A 14,208-nucleotide genomic window follows, 5' to 3' on the forward strand; every position below is an offset into this window, starting at 1 on the left:
GATAAATTTTGATACATGCATACGATATGTAATGATAAAATCAGAATAACTGGAATATCTATCATCTCAAGCTTTTATCATTTCTTCATGTTGGGAGTTTTCCACTTCCACTCTTTTAGTTATTTTGAAACACACAACCAATTATTGTTAACTATAGTTGCCCTTTGTGTTACCAAACACTGGATCTTATTCTTTCTAACTGTATTTGTGAACCTATTATAATATTTATTATTATTTTTATTATTGATTTTCCCCTACTAGAGATATATGGACCTTATTTAATAAAAAAACTGAATAATGTGGCAGTTTTAGATATTGTGCCATGTCCCTCGGGGAAACATTTTTTAATCACACAGTCTTTCGTTATTCCTCAAATCACACCCTACAGGCAGTAGGCCTCCTCTGCTCTGCAAAGGCAATCTCACTCTAGTTAAATAGAAATTGTTGTAAATAAAATGAAATTTCAGGCTGTCCTGCTGTTTAAAGAATCTCTGTAAAAATTCAATCAGCAGCGTACTTTTAATTTCACATCACCTGATGTTGTTCTGGATTCAGTGACAAGAAGCCCAGCAGTTTTCTTCACAGTTTTCTATTTTCCTTGAACATAAATTTTCCAGCTGGGCACCGAAGACTAGGTAGGGAAACCAAATGTGTGGATTGTATCAGTCAGAATTCTGTTCAACTGCATGAAACAGAAACTCACTAAATACATTTAACTTAATAAGATTTCCCCCTTTGCTCCCCCACCCATGGAAACTAAGTTCAGACGTAAGGAATTCAGAGCTGGTATAGCTACTCAGTATTGTGATATTTTAAAAGAGTGGGCAGTAGGGGTAGGATGGATGTAGGCAATCCTTTTTTTCTCCGTTCATTCTTTCCATTTTCATCTAATGGGCATGAAATAAGTGCTCTATCTTCTGGAGCCTATTAGAGTTTTAGGTGGAAAAAGGGAAGAAGCACAAAGGGCAAAAGTTAAAAAGTCTGAAAGGTATACCTAACAAAGAATTATACAGCAAACACTAATGTAATAAACACTATCTGCCAAGCACTCTTTTTAAATATTTCAAAACAGTAAGTTGTTGGTGGTATGGTAGCTGGGTCTATTTTATTTAATAAGCTGTCTACATCTCATTGGCCAAACCATGTCATGTGGTCATCCTCGGGGGAAAAGGGCTCTGAGAAGGTGAGCATTTCATATGGGCACATTTGACATACGACATTCTTTTAGTAAGAAGCAGTGGAAGAATGGATATTGGGCAGACAATCAGCACCATTTGCCCCAGTGAGTATAAGAGGGCCAATGATTTGGGCCATAGTATGGTTGATCAGTCACTTCAACCATCTTGATGATTTGTGCCAATCACAGAGATAACATGAGGCATCCAGAGATGTGATACGAATCGCACTCACTTTGATAACCATCTGAATGATTAACTTTACTGTGGCCTAAACTAATTATTTTAGTGGTTCTCTTTTGCTATCTGGATTGAGGGCCACCAACCCAAATGCATGGAAGTTGGAGATGTCTTGGAAAACAAAGGATTAATAATATGGAAATGTTAAGAATTTCGATGACTTATTCTATTACAAAACATTTTTTAAATAAACTTTCTCCTATTTTTGAAAAAAAAAAAAAGAAAGGGCTGCATAGTTCGCCTCATCCCCTGGGAAGGTATAATGGAGAGTGGCAGAGAAAGATCTAAGACGTTCAACTCATCTGTATTTTCTGTAGCTTTGTTGGGATAAAGGGTCTTAACCTGCCTAACCAGATTGCATGCTTCTGGAAGGCAGGACTTATTTCTCAGGCTCCTCTATTGCCTCCACAGAGGTTAACACAGAGATGATACTCAAACTTTCTTCACTGATGTATAAATCTGATGATGGCAGTTCATTCAGAAAATTGGAGTGTCAGCTTAGGAACAGTTTACCACCTCCTGTTAATATTCAGCTCACTCCATCAAGATCAGTGACTTATATACCCCATAAATCCACCTCCTATGTGAAACTACTGGGAAAAGTTTTCATTTTTGTCAATATCCTCCAAAGTGCAATTTGGTGTTTACAGAATATTAATGTTGGCAGGGATGTTTTATGTCATTTAATCTTACCTCTCCCATTTTTTTTTTTATTTTTGATGAGAAAACTGCAATTCAGAATAGTGGAGTGTCTACCTCTAAGGTTTGCATGTGTGACTTTTGTGTTTTGATTTTGTTTTTATTTAATCCATCCAACTTTAACTATACACTTAATAAGAGAAAAACTCTTTATTCTCACCATCTTCACATACTTCTGTGAAGAGGACAGTTCAACACTGATACTGCATCAAGTGGAAGCAACGGCAGTTTTTTGGCTGCATTTTTATACTAATTTTAACACTAAATCATACACAGCCTTAAAAAGCAATTGATCCTTTCAGATTATAAAGTCTACATTTGCTTCCAAAAAGAAAATTTTTTTTGAAATTGGTTTTGACAAAAACAACACCTGCTCCCACTTCCGTAGGAGGGAGAAGTGTAAAAAACTGTAATATATTGTCTGGAGAAGGGGCATGAAGTACAGGAATAAAAAGAAGAATGGGTTGCATTTTCTCTTGCTGATACGTTGTATTGTTGTGAATTATTCCACATAGAGAAATGTACTGGCAATTTATTTGTCTGATCTCTTTCTACCAAATGCAAGTCTCTAGATACTTTGTTAGAACAATTACACATTTCTCATTCATCATAGAGAGGAGGAAGTATGACTTATTGAAAAGAACATGAATTTGGTATCAAAGAGACCTGAGTTTGAATCACTGCTATGCCACATAGTAACTTTATGATCTTGGACAAGTCATTAATATATCTGATCCTTTCTATAAAATAGAGACAAAACTCAGAATTATTATGAGGCCTCTAGAGTGGTCATTTATTTCCATTCTCCTATTTTGTGTTTGCTTTGTACAGAGGGAAAAATTCATAAAACTACTGGACCAGTTGCATAACTCTCTGAGGATTGATCTGTCAAAGTATAGGGTATGTAGAAATTTACTTGCATAAAAGAAAACTGCTGTGTTTGGTTTAGATAATTTCTTGCTATATAAAAATCACCCATCATGGAATAGAAAAATAAAAATATTGATGTCAGGTGCTGTCACCCTTAGAAATAATCCATTAGGTCTCCTTTGTTGTTCAGATTCTTTACCCTACATAGACTACAACAATACTCTGTGTGTGTGTGTGCGCGCACACATGCAGCTTTAATTTTGTAATTTCTAAAATAGCCATCAGATTCAATGACCCTCAGCTAATTCATGAAGTAGACTATGGCCCAGTCCTCATTCTGAAAGCTCATCGTTTGTTAGTGAAATATTCCGCTGATACTTCCTCAATTTCTGAGCTTCCTACTTAATTTACTGCTTCATTCTCTTTCCTCCTGGATTAGGGTACCAAGAGTACCATGTGCTCTTGCAAAGTTGTACAGAATTCATTGTCAACAATTCTACATATCACCTCCTGGGGAAACACATACACATACCACAAATATATTCATGTATATATGTGATAAATGTACACACATATAATTTTAGTTACAAAATATTTTAGTTACAAAAATTTAGTTACAAATTTTAGTTACAAAATGTCTCTGATGATAACTAATACATGCTCTTACACCTTACATTCTTTAGCAATTTATCCTATACATCTTTTCTTATTTGAACTTATCTATCTCCCATGCATTCATTTTTTATTAGTCTCTTATTGACAGATACTTTAATTGCATACTTATGGAAGTTATAATACCAAATTTAATTTGGTATTATTTCATATTGGTTATTTCATGTTGGGTCTGGGGCCAACATAATGAGAAGAGGACAACCATTAAGCTATTGGGAGAGATATTTGGGGGCAACAGGGGCCTGAAGTCACCTCATCATAGGCACACTAACCCTGTTCAAGTTCATGAATATCTCGTAATTAGCTGTGGGTTTCCTAATGGCTCTTTAGAAAAGCATGTTAATAGGTGAAATTGACCAAAGTAAAAATTCTTTCTTAGTTCAAACATTTCATAATTATAACTTTTCATTCCTTCAAATTATGAACATCTGTATTTTCAAATGATACTTCTCATCAAACCTTGCTAAAAGAAACCTTTTATTAAAATCCATAGTGTTTCAGGAAAGACTATATGATGAAAACTTATTTTTTTTAACTTTTAAAGTTTTTTGTGACTAAAAGTAAATGCAGCACATGTATAATTTCTGAAGTATTTTTTATAAAAATACTTATCTTGAGAAAATCATGAAAAATTTTTCCTATGTATGCTACACTTCTTCCTTTTAGTAGCAAGACTATTTTAGAAGCAAGCATTAATAACATCATAACATTTTAATAATGATATTGTTTTGCATTTATTGCATTGTAACTATAAATAGAAGAGTGCAGCTTTCCAAAAGTATAAAAATATAATATTTCCAAATTGTTTATATTCTATAATGTTTTATGATAAAAATGTTTTAAGAATACTTTAGGGGTATTTTAAAAATTGTATACAGTTTACTTTCCAATTTCTTTTATGAGAAGCTAATTTTAGTTTATTTTCCCACTGGAGATTTACTACTGACGACCTTATCCATTTTCTGTTTCCTGATTAACCAGGAAAACTTTCCTGCAAGCAATACTGAAAGACTGCAAGACCTGAAATCAACTGTTGACCTGTTAACAAGTATCACCTTTTTTAGGATGAAGGTATCTCATTTTATTTCTGTCACTGTTTTGGTGTGACATAGAATACATTCATCCCCTGGTAAAGTCTTGCTTTACCCTCCTCTTGATCAAGTACTGTGTCAACCCCATCGATTAAGCTGTACTATCTTTGCCTGAACTCAATGAATCTTCCAATATAAGGTATAGTGAAGAAGAGATTATCCTAGACATTTAAAATACTCTGATACATTTGGCTCTAATTTAGTTCTCAGTCAAATCTGTCTTAGATAAAGCTCTCTAGTAAGTGGATGTGGCACTTAAAAAATTTCCAAAGAATGTTAAATGGAAATGGAGTTCACTTCTAATTTTAGTTTTAACTTAGATGTTTTGCTGACTTTTTTGCTACAAGAAAGTGGCTTACTCTTTTAAGTTTACCACAATTGTGGCAACTTCCATTTTCAGCACTAGGAATGTCTGTGTAGGAATATATTTGATCACCTATCTATTGGTATCATTGGCTAGGCCCTACAAACCAGGCATTTCTTAGATATATCATTTCTGCTTTAATTGCAAGTTCTCTGCAGTCATAGTTCTGGCCTGCAGTGCAACTTATGTGAAGCATTTTCAGAAACTACTTGCCAGGCTATGGGCTAAAATATATGCTCTTTGAAAGAGAGTATTACGATGCTTATTCAGAAAATTCCTAAATAGAGACAATTTTTTTTCTTTGCATTTACCCATAATTTTTTTCACTAGAACCTCTAAAAGTGGCATTTTGTAATGAAAGAGAGACACGAAGGGAAACCATACTATATCAGTGCTCATTTAGATTCTTTAAAGTTGAATTAAAATTCATTTGGTTTAAAATCAGGCTAACTAGGTGACTAGGATAAATAGAATTTACATCAATTCTAATCTACTGTCAGTAGCTACTGGAACAATGTGCAGATAATGATGGCGAGACCCAATCAGGTTGACTTAGATTGACAGGTGACATCTGCCATTGACACTGAGGAGTGAGGAATGGGAGTGAGGGTGGGGCGTGCCAGCACAGTGCTACCCATCTGCCATGCCTCCTTGATTAAAAACACTATCTCCTTAAACTTGTAACTACTCTTCCCCAACCCTCACTACCAGCTGATGACTTCGCTTCCTATTTCAATGAAAAAAAAAAAAAAATACGAGGAAAGAAAGAGGAGCATCCTTAAGCTCCAATCACACACTCCCACCACCTACCCCAGTAGGTACTTCCTTGCATGTGTCCACATATTCTTTCTTTTTTACTATTGATAAGCCATCTGTTTTCTTAGAAAATGTGGTCTCTTCTACTTGTGCAATTGATTTTGTCTTCTCTTGTGCACTAAAATACTGGTCCAGCAATCCTCTCCATTTTCCTGAATTGTCAGCTTTCCCCTATGTACGTGCTATTGATTTTACAGTCTTCAAAATACCACTTGGCTTCACTTTCTTTTATAGCTACTACCCCAGTTCATTTCCCTTAATAGCAAAACTCCTTGAAATAGTCATCCATACATTTCCTTCCAGTTAATTTCCTCATATTATCCTTTGAACAAATTTTCTTCTCCTGTTATCCTTTTTTCTCATTGCAGAGAGTAAAAAATCACTCTTTTGTTGCACAGTCCTATTAGTTTTGATAAACGTGTAGTTATATAACCACCAGAGCAATAAGATATAGAACAGTTCCATGAGCCTACACAATTCCCTTGTGCTACACCATTGTTGTCAACCCTTCTCCCACATGCTGGTAACCACTGATTTGTTCTTTGCCTATAGCTTTGCCTTTCCTAGAACATCATGTAAATGAAATTGTACACAATGTACCATAACACAACAGAGATTCATTGGTGTTGAGTGTATCAACAATCCACTACTGTTAATTGCTAAGTAGTAATTCTTTGTTATATATGTACTACCAATTTATCCATTCCCTCACTGACAGATATCTGAGTTATTTCCAATTTTGGTTTATTACAAATAAAACTATTTTAAATAAGCGTGGGATTATAGTTGTAAACATACATTTTTATGTTCCTTGGGTTAAATCCTCAGCAGCAGCGTGTGAGAGTCCCAATTCTTCTACATCCTCTAGCAAAACTCTTGGGATTTTCCATGTTATGTATGTATGTATGTATGTATGTATGTATGTATGTATTCTAGTAGAAGTGATGTTGCATTATCTTAATGTATTAATTTTATTGGTCTACAAATTAATAATATTGAGAATTTTGGGGGGTTGACTTGCTATCTGAATATCTTCTTTTGTGAAGAATGTTGAAATTTTTACCCATATTTGTTAGCTGGCTTTCTTACTATTAAGGGCAATTTAATTTTAATTATTTTAAATTGATAGATCAAATTGCATGTATTTATTGTGTACAACATATTGTTTTAAAATATATATACATTGCAGGATGGCTAAATCTAGCTAATTAACATATGCATTACCTCACAAAGTTATCATTTTTGTGAGGAGAATATTTAAAATCTACTTTCTTGCATTTTTCAAGAATACAATAGTCTTGAGTTTTGAGAGTTTTTATATGTTTTGGATACATTTTTTTTTTTGGCAGATATGTGATTTGCTATTATTTTTGCCTTGTTTGTGCCTTGTCTTTTAATTGTCTTAAAAATATATTATATAGCAAGTTTTAAATTTTGGTCTACTTTATCATTTTTTTTTTCTAATTATGGATAATGCCCTTGGTTAAACCAACATCACAAAGAGGTTTTTTGGTGTGTTTCTTCTGAAAGATTGGTTTTACCTTTTATATTTGGGCATATGTTTTATTTAGAATTTTGGGGAATTTTTTGGTGGTTGTTTTTGTTTGGTATAAGGTATAAAGTGTGAATCAAGGATAACATTTTACATATTTATGTTTAAGAGTTCCAGCAGCATTTATTAGAAAGATTTTCTTTTCTCCATTAAATTGTTTTTGGTATTATTATAAAAAATCAAATTGACCATATATGTATGGGTCTATTTCTGAACTCTCTATACTGTTCAGTTGTTTGTACATCCACCACTACCATCCTATCTTGATTACTGTGACCTCATAGCAAATCATAAAAAGAAGATAATGTGCATCCCACCTCGTTTCTTTATTTTTCACAGTTGTATAGGTGATTATCATTCTTTCTAGGATTTTAATTGAGATTTCATTTCATCTATAGATCAATCTGGAGAGAACTGACATTTTAACAATATTAAAACTTCAACTCTGTCCTTAGTTTTTGACCACACTGCAATCAGACTTTTACTCTCTCACTTCCCAAAAATAAGTTGTCAACATCGCATGTTATATTTCCCTCTTATACCATTAGTTCTTGTGGGGGTGGGCGGGGGCTCTCTACTGCTTTATTCTTTCTCATTTGTCTGTTGTCACAGATTTAGAATTATGTAAGATTTAACCGGATTTATTTCTTGGACCTCTTCTCTTCACTATCCATACTCAACCAGTGTTGTTTCTTTACATTCTTCTGTAAGATAATAATTTCCAAATTTATATCTCTAACCAGAACTTTTCCACAACTGTAGATTCATTTTTCCAAATACCTTCTTGAAATTCATGTATATGCCTAATAGGCTTCTTAAACTGTTCAGAATTGAGCTCCTGAGCTCCCATCCACAGTTTTTCCCATTTAAATTGAAGTCACCTCCCTTATAACAGTTGCTCAGGCTAAAATACTGGGGACAACTGGAGTCAGTTCTCACACAAGTCATCCAGTCTGTCAGCAAATCCTGTTCGCTCTTTTTTTCTAAAATTTACTGGAATATGATTTCTTCTAATAATTTATAATCCTACCACCTTGATCAAGCATCATCTTCTCTAGACTAAATTTTAACATTATTCTCATAATTGGTCTTTCTATTTTTTTCATAGCCCACTTTAAGGCAGCATAAGGGAGCCTTATAAAGATAGTTATTTTGCTAAAATTAGACCATTTTGCTCTTATGCTTAAACTATCCAATTCCTTCCCACCTCACTAAAAGCTAAGATTCTTATAATCGTCTATATGTAGTTTCCCCTTGTTCTCACCCTACATCTTCGTTTACCATTGCTGTTTATTGTATTAGTTCTATTCCATTGAAACACTTCCTATCCTTCTTCTGTTTTACGTTTCAACATGCATCATCATGTAATATATCTTATATATTTATTTTGTTTATTATCTACTTGAACTTAAGCCCATGAGGAAAGGGATTTTTATTTCTATCGTTCATTGCTGTATCACCATTATCTGGCATATAGAAAGCGATAAATATTTGTTGAGTGATGGAATGGAATGAAATCAAAGAATGCATGAACACTATTAACTGGTCACATTAAGTGTTTTTATTTGAGTGTTTATAACCATCATCATTTTCAATAAGTTTTTATGTCAGAAAGTTGTAATGTTTACACATTTAAAACCACATGGTAAGAAGACATTTACTGAACATAGAAAAAGCAACTAAAAGTCTTTATGGAATATATATTTGAGTAGTTTATACTAGATTACAATGTGTTATTGTTGCATTTGAGAAAATGAGTGTCTGTCTTTGTCTGTCAGGTTCTGGAGCTGCAAAGCCCCCCAAAAGCAAGCATGGTGGTGAAAGACTGTGTAAGGGCTTGCCTAGATTCTACATACAAGTATATTTTTGACAATTGCCATGAACTCTACTCCCAGCTAATAGACCCGGTAAGAAAATATATATGTCTTTTATAATCCCCACTTTTGTTTCTAATATCTGTTTCAATACATTTAGCATGAGAGTAAATAGAAAAGTATGTTCATTTAATTTCATATTAACTGCAAATTTGGAAATTTCCATATCTTCACATTTGAATATCACCTTCTCATACATGAACTAATTCACTCCTTACAATAACTTTGTGTAGTGAAGGCACATATTGTTTAAGGTTTTAGCTGAAGAATCAGTTTCAGAAGAATGAAGAGATTTTCTCAAGGTCACACACTGGGTAGGTGGAAGATTTGGGACTACACATTAGGATTCCAACTCCCGTTTCTATGTTCTTCCCCTAACTCACACTGCCTCCCATATCATTTTATTTCATTTATTTATTTTTTGAGAAGGAGTCTCACTCTGTCACCCAGGCTGGAGTGCAGTGGCGCAATCTCAGCTCACTGCAACTTCTGCTTCCTGGGTTCAAGCAGTTCTTCTGCCTCAGGCTCCCCAGTTGCTGGGATTACAGACATGAGCCACCATGCCCAGTTATTTTTTTTTTATTATTTTTAGTAGAGACGGGGTTTCTCCATGTTAGCCAGGCTGGTCTTGAACTTCTGACCTCAGGTGATGCGCCCGCCTCGGCCTCCCAAAGTGCTGGGATTACAGGCATGAGTCACCACGCCTGGCCTATATGTTAATTTATTAAGAAATATTTCAAAAACACAATTTAAATCAAAACCACAATGAGATACAATCTCACACCAGTAGTAATGGCTATTATTATTATTTTATTATTTTAAATTTTTATTTCCATAGGTTTTTGGGGAACAAGTGGTATTTGGTTATGTAAGTAAGTTCCTTAGTGGTGATTTCAGTGCACCCATCACCCAAGCAGTATACACTGAACCCAATTTTTAGTCTTTTATCCCTCACACCCCTCCAACCCTTTCCCCAGAGTCCTCAAAGTCCATTGTATCATTCTTATGCCTTTGCGTCCTCATAGCTTAGCTCCCACTTATGAGTGAGAACATACAATGTCTGGCTTTCTATTCCTGAATTACTTCACTTAGAATAATAGTCTTCAGTTCCATCTAGGTTCCTGTGAATGCCATTAGTTCATTCCTTTTTATGGCTGAGTAGTAGTATTCCATTATGTGGAGATATAGATATAGATATAGATATCATAGTTTCTTTATTCACTCATTGATTTATGGGCATTTAGGCTGATTCCATATTTTTGGAATTGTAAATTGTGCTGGTATAAACCTGCATGTGCAAGTATATTTTTTGTTCATGAACTTCTTTTCCTCTGGGTAGATACCCAGTAGTGAGTTTTCTGGATTAAATGGTAGTTCTACTCTTAGTTCTCTACGGGATCTCCACACTGTTTTCCAAAGTGGTTGTACTAGTTTACATTCCATTAGCAATGTAGAAGTATTCCCTTTTCACTGCATCCAAGACAACATCTCTTTTTTTTTTTTTTTACTGTTTTACTATGGCCATTCTTCCAGTAGTAATGTGGTATTGCATTGTGGTTTTGATTTGTATTTCCCTGATCATTAGTGATGTTGAGCATTTTTTCATGTATTTGTTGGTCATTTGTATATCTTCTTTTGAGAATTGTCTATTCATGTCCTTCACCCACTTTCTGATAATAATTTTTTCTTACTAATTTGTTTGAGTTTCTTGTAGATTCTGGATATTAGTCCTCTGACAGTTGTATAGATTGTGAAGATTTTCTCCCACTCTGTGGGTTGACTGCTTACTCTGCTGACTGTTCCTTTTGCTGTGCAGAAGCTTTTTAGTTTAATTAAATTCCACCTATTTATCTTTGTTTTTGTTGCATTTGTTTTTGGGTTCTTGGTCATTAAGTCTCTGGGTAAGCCAATGTCTAGAAGGATTTTTCTGATGTTATCTTCTAGAATTTTTATAGTTTCAGGTCTTAGATTTAAGTTCCTTGATCTATCTTGAGTATATTTTTGTGTAAGATGAGAGATGAAGATCCAGTTTCATTTTCCTATGTGTGGCTTACCAATTATCCCAGCAGTATTTGTTGAATAGGGTATTCTTTCCCCACTTTATGTTTTTGTTTGCTTTGTTAAAGATCAGTTGGCTGTAAGTATGTGGGTTTATTTATGTGTTCTCTATTCTCTTCCATTGGTCTATGTGCCTGTTTTTATACCAGTACCATGCTGTTTTGGTGACTATGGCCTTATAGTATAGTTTGAAGTTAGGTAATGTGGTGTCTCCAGATTTGTTCCTTTTGCTTAGTCTTGCTTTGGCTATGTGGGCTCTTTTTTGGTTCCATATAAATTTTAGGACTGTTTTTTCTAGTTCTGTGAAGAATTGTGGTGGCATTTTGATGGGAATTGCATTGAACGTATAGATTGCTGTTGGCAGTATGGTCATTTTCACAATATTGATTCTACACATCTATAAGCATGCAGAATGACTATTATTAAAACATCAAAAAACAATACATGCTGGTAAGGCTGCAGAAAAAAGGGAATGCTTATACACTGTTGGTGGGAATATAAATGTGTTCAGCCACTCTGGAAATCCGTATGGAGATTTCTCAAAAAACTTAAAACAGAACTACCGTTTGACCTAGCAATTCCATTACTGAGAATCTATACAAAAGAAGATCAGTTTTTCTAAAAAAAGATAAATGCACTCATGTATTCATCGCAGCACTATTCACAAAAGCAAAGACATGGAATCAATCTAGGTGCCCATCCGCGGTAGACTGGATAAAGAAAATGTGGTATATACATACCACAGCATACTATGTAGCCATAAAAAAAGAATGAAATAATGTCCTTTGCAGCAACATGGATACATCTGGAGGCCATTATCCTAAACAAAATAACACAGGAAAGGAAAACTAAATACTGCATAGTCTCATTTATAAGTGAGAGCTTATAAAGATGGGAACAATAGAAACTAGGCCTATTGGCAATGGGAGAAGGCTTAAAAAACTAACTGTTGGGTCCTATGTTCAGTACCTGGGTAAGGGGATCTGTCGTACCCCAAACCTCAGCATCACACAATATATTCACGTAACAAACCTACATATGTACCTCATGAATCTAAAATAAATGTTGAAATTATTTTTTAAAATTTCAGGAATACAAAAGAAAATATAGAAAGCAAATCAAACATGTATATGCTTACTACCAACTAGCTATAACCATATGTTGACATTTTCCAGTATTTCTCTGCTCTTGTTTAAAGACATTACACGTTACACATAAAATAGTATTTTGCTTTGTATTTCCCAATCCCATCCCACTCCTTTTTTGTCCTTTGGAGATGAACACTATTCTAATATTGGTGAGTTTGAAATATTTTCACATATGATCAATGAATGCTTGAGTTTTATGTTCTGTGAATTGCCTGTCAGTCTTTTGTGTGTGTTTCTCTTGGTTTGCTTGTCTATTGCTTATTAACTTATAGAAAAATCTAAAAATATTGTGGATACTAATCCTTTTTTGGTTATGTGGATTTCATAGATTACTTCCCCCTTGATGACACATCTTTTTTGTTATATTGAAGTTTTCTAATGCATACTATGACATATATAGCTATTACTTCTATAAAATTGACTTTTACAAATGTATTCTAGCTTGGGCAACCTTGGCAACATAGTGAGGCCCTATCTCTACAATTTTTTTTAATTAGCTGAGTGTAGTGGTATGTGTCTATAGTCACACCTACTTAGGAGGTTAAGGTGATTAGAGTGCGCCCAGGAATTGGAAGTTAGAGTGAACTATGATAGCTCCCCTGCATTCCAGCCTTGGCAACACAGCAAAACCCTATCTCTATTTTTTTAAAAGAATGTGTCTACTGCCTATCCTTTCCTGAATAGTGTACTTGCTCCACTAGATATCAAAAATTGTGTGATTATCCATGAAACATTAAGTTTACTTGGGAGAGGCAAATTCTAGAAAGCAAATGTTAGATGAAGGCAAGTAAGACTCTTCCAAACTGAATTTTTAACTAGGTTTTATATAGTATGATATATTTCTGAGGTCACTGTTTTTTGTTGTTGTTGTTTGCTTGTTTTTTGCTTTATAAGAAAACATATTAAGCTGAGTTTGGCATTGTATAAGCAAAACAATATATAACCACATACTTGTTCATAACTTCAGCTTATCAACTCTGTTAGATATGCTCTAGTTTTAAAACTTGGTCCTCCAGGATTACTAGGAGCTAAATTGGTTCTCAATTGTATTTCCCCGTGAGTAGTTTTCTAATGACTTTTCTTTGTCTAATCTCTGCTTTCCATCTTCCTCCCATAGGGCTCTTTCAATTCTTTTAAATTTTTCAACATCATTATCTTTATTTTACCTAAAGGCTAAGATTGAAACTTTTTATTGTACCATGTAATTACCCATGCATAACTTTTTTTTTTTTTTTTTGACAAAGTTTTGCTCTGTCACCCAGACTGGAGTGCAGTGGCGCAATCTCGGCTCACTGCACCCTCTGCCTCTTGGGTTCAAGTGATTCTGCTGTCTCAGTCTCCTGAGTAACTGGGATTACAGAGACCCACCACCTTGCCTGACTTACTTTGTATTTTTAGTAGAGACAGGGTTTTATCATGTTAACCAGGCTGGTCTCAAACTCCTGACTTTAGGGGATCCACCTGCCTCAGTCTCCCAAAGTGCTGAGATTACAGGCGTGAGCCACCACGCCTGTCCCCATGCATAACTTTACAATCAATCTTACTAGATTTCACCAGGTTCAGTTTCCTACTCCTCACTCCTGAACCAAACTGCTCTGCTCTCATGAGCCCTAAATTTTATAATTTCCATGAATCAGTCATCCTTTTTC

General features: G+C 34.6%; 1 protein-coding gene across 2 annotated transcripts in view; it reads left to right on the forward strand.

Annotated features, from left to right (window-relative positions):
- The window catches only part of UNC13C (unc-13 homolog C), a 690,142-nt gene that overhangs the window by 366,809 nt on the left and 309,125 nt on the right, over positions 1–14,208 (forward strand). For both annotated transcript variants that reach the window (XM_025390112.1, XM_025390110.1), the window contains exons 14-16: positions 2,946–3,014; positions 4,638–4,727; positions 9,258–9,386. In XM_025390112.1, coding sequence (XP_025245897.1) covers positions 2,946–3,014; positions 4,638–4,727; positions 9,258–9,386 — 288 coding nt within the window. The remainder of the gene's footprint in view (positions 1–2,945; positions 3,015–4,637; positions 4,728–9,257; positions 9,387–14,208) is intronic.

This window comes from Theropithecus gelada, chromosome 7a (assembly GCF_003255815.1).
Source record: "Theropithecus gelada isolate Dixy chromosome 7a, Tgel_1.0, whole genome shotgun sequence".
NCBI classification, from domain to species: Eukaryota; Metazoa; Chordata; class Mammalia; order Primates; family Cercopithecidae; genus Theropithecus; species Theropithecus gelada.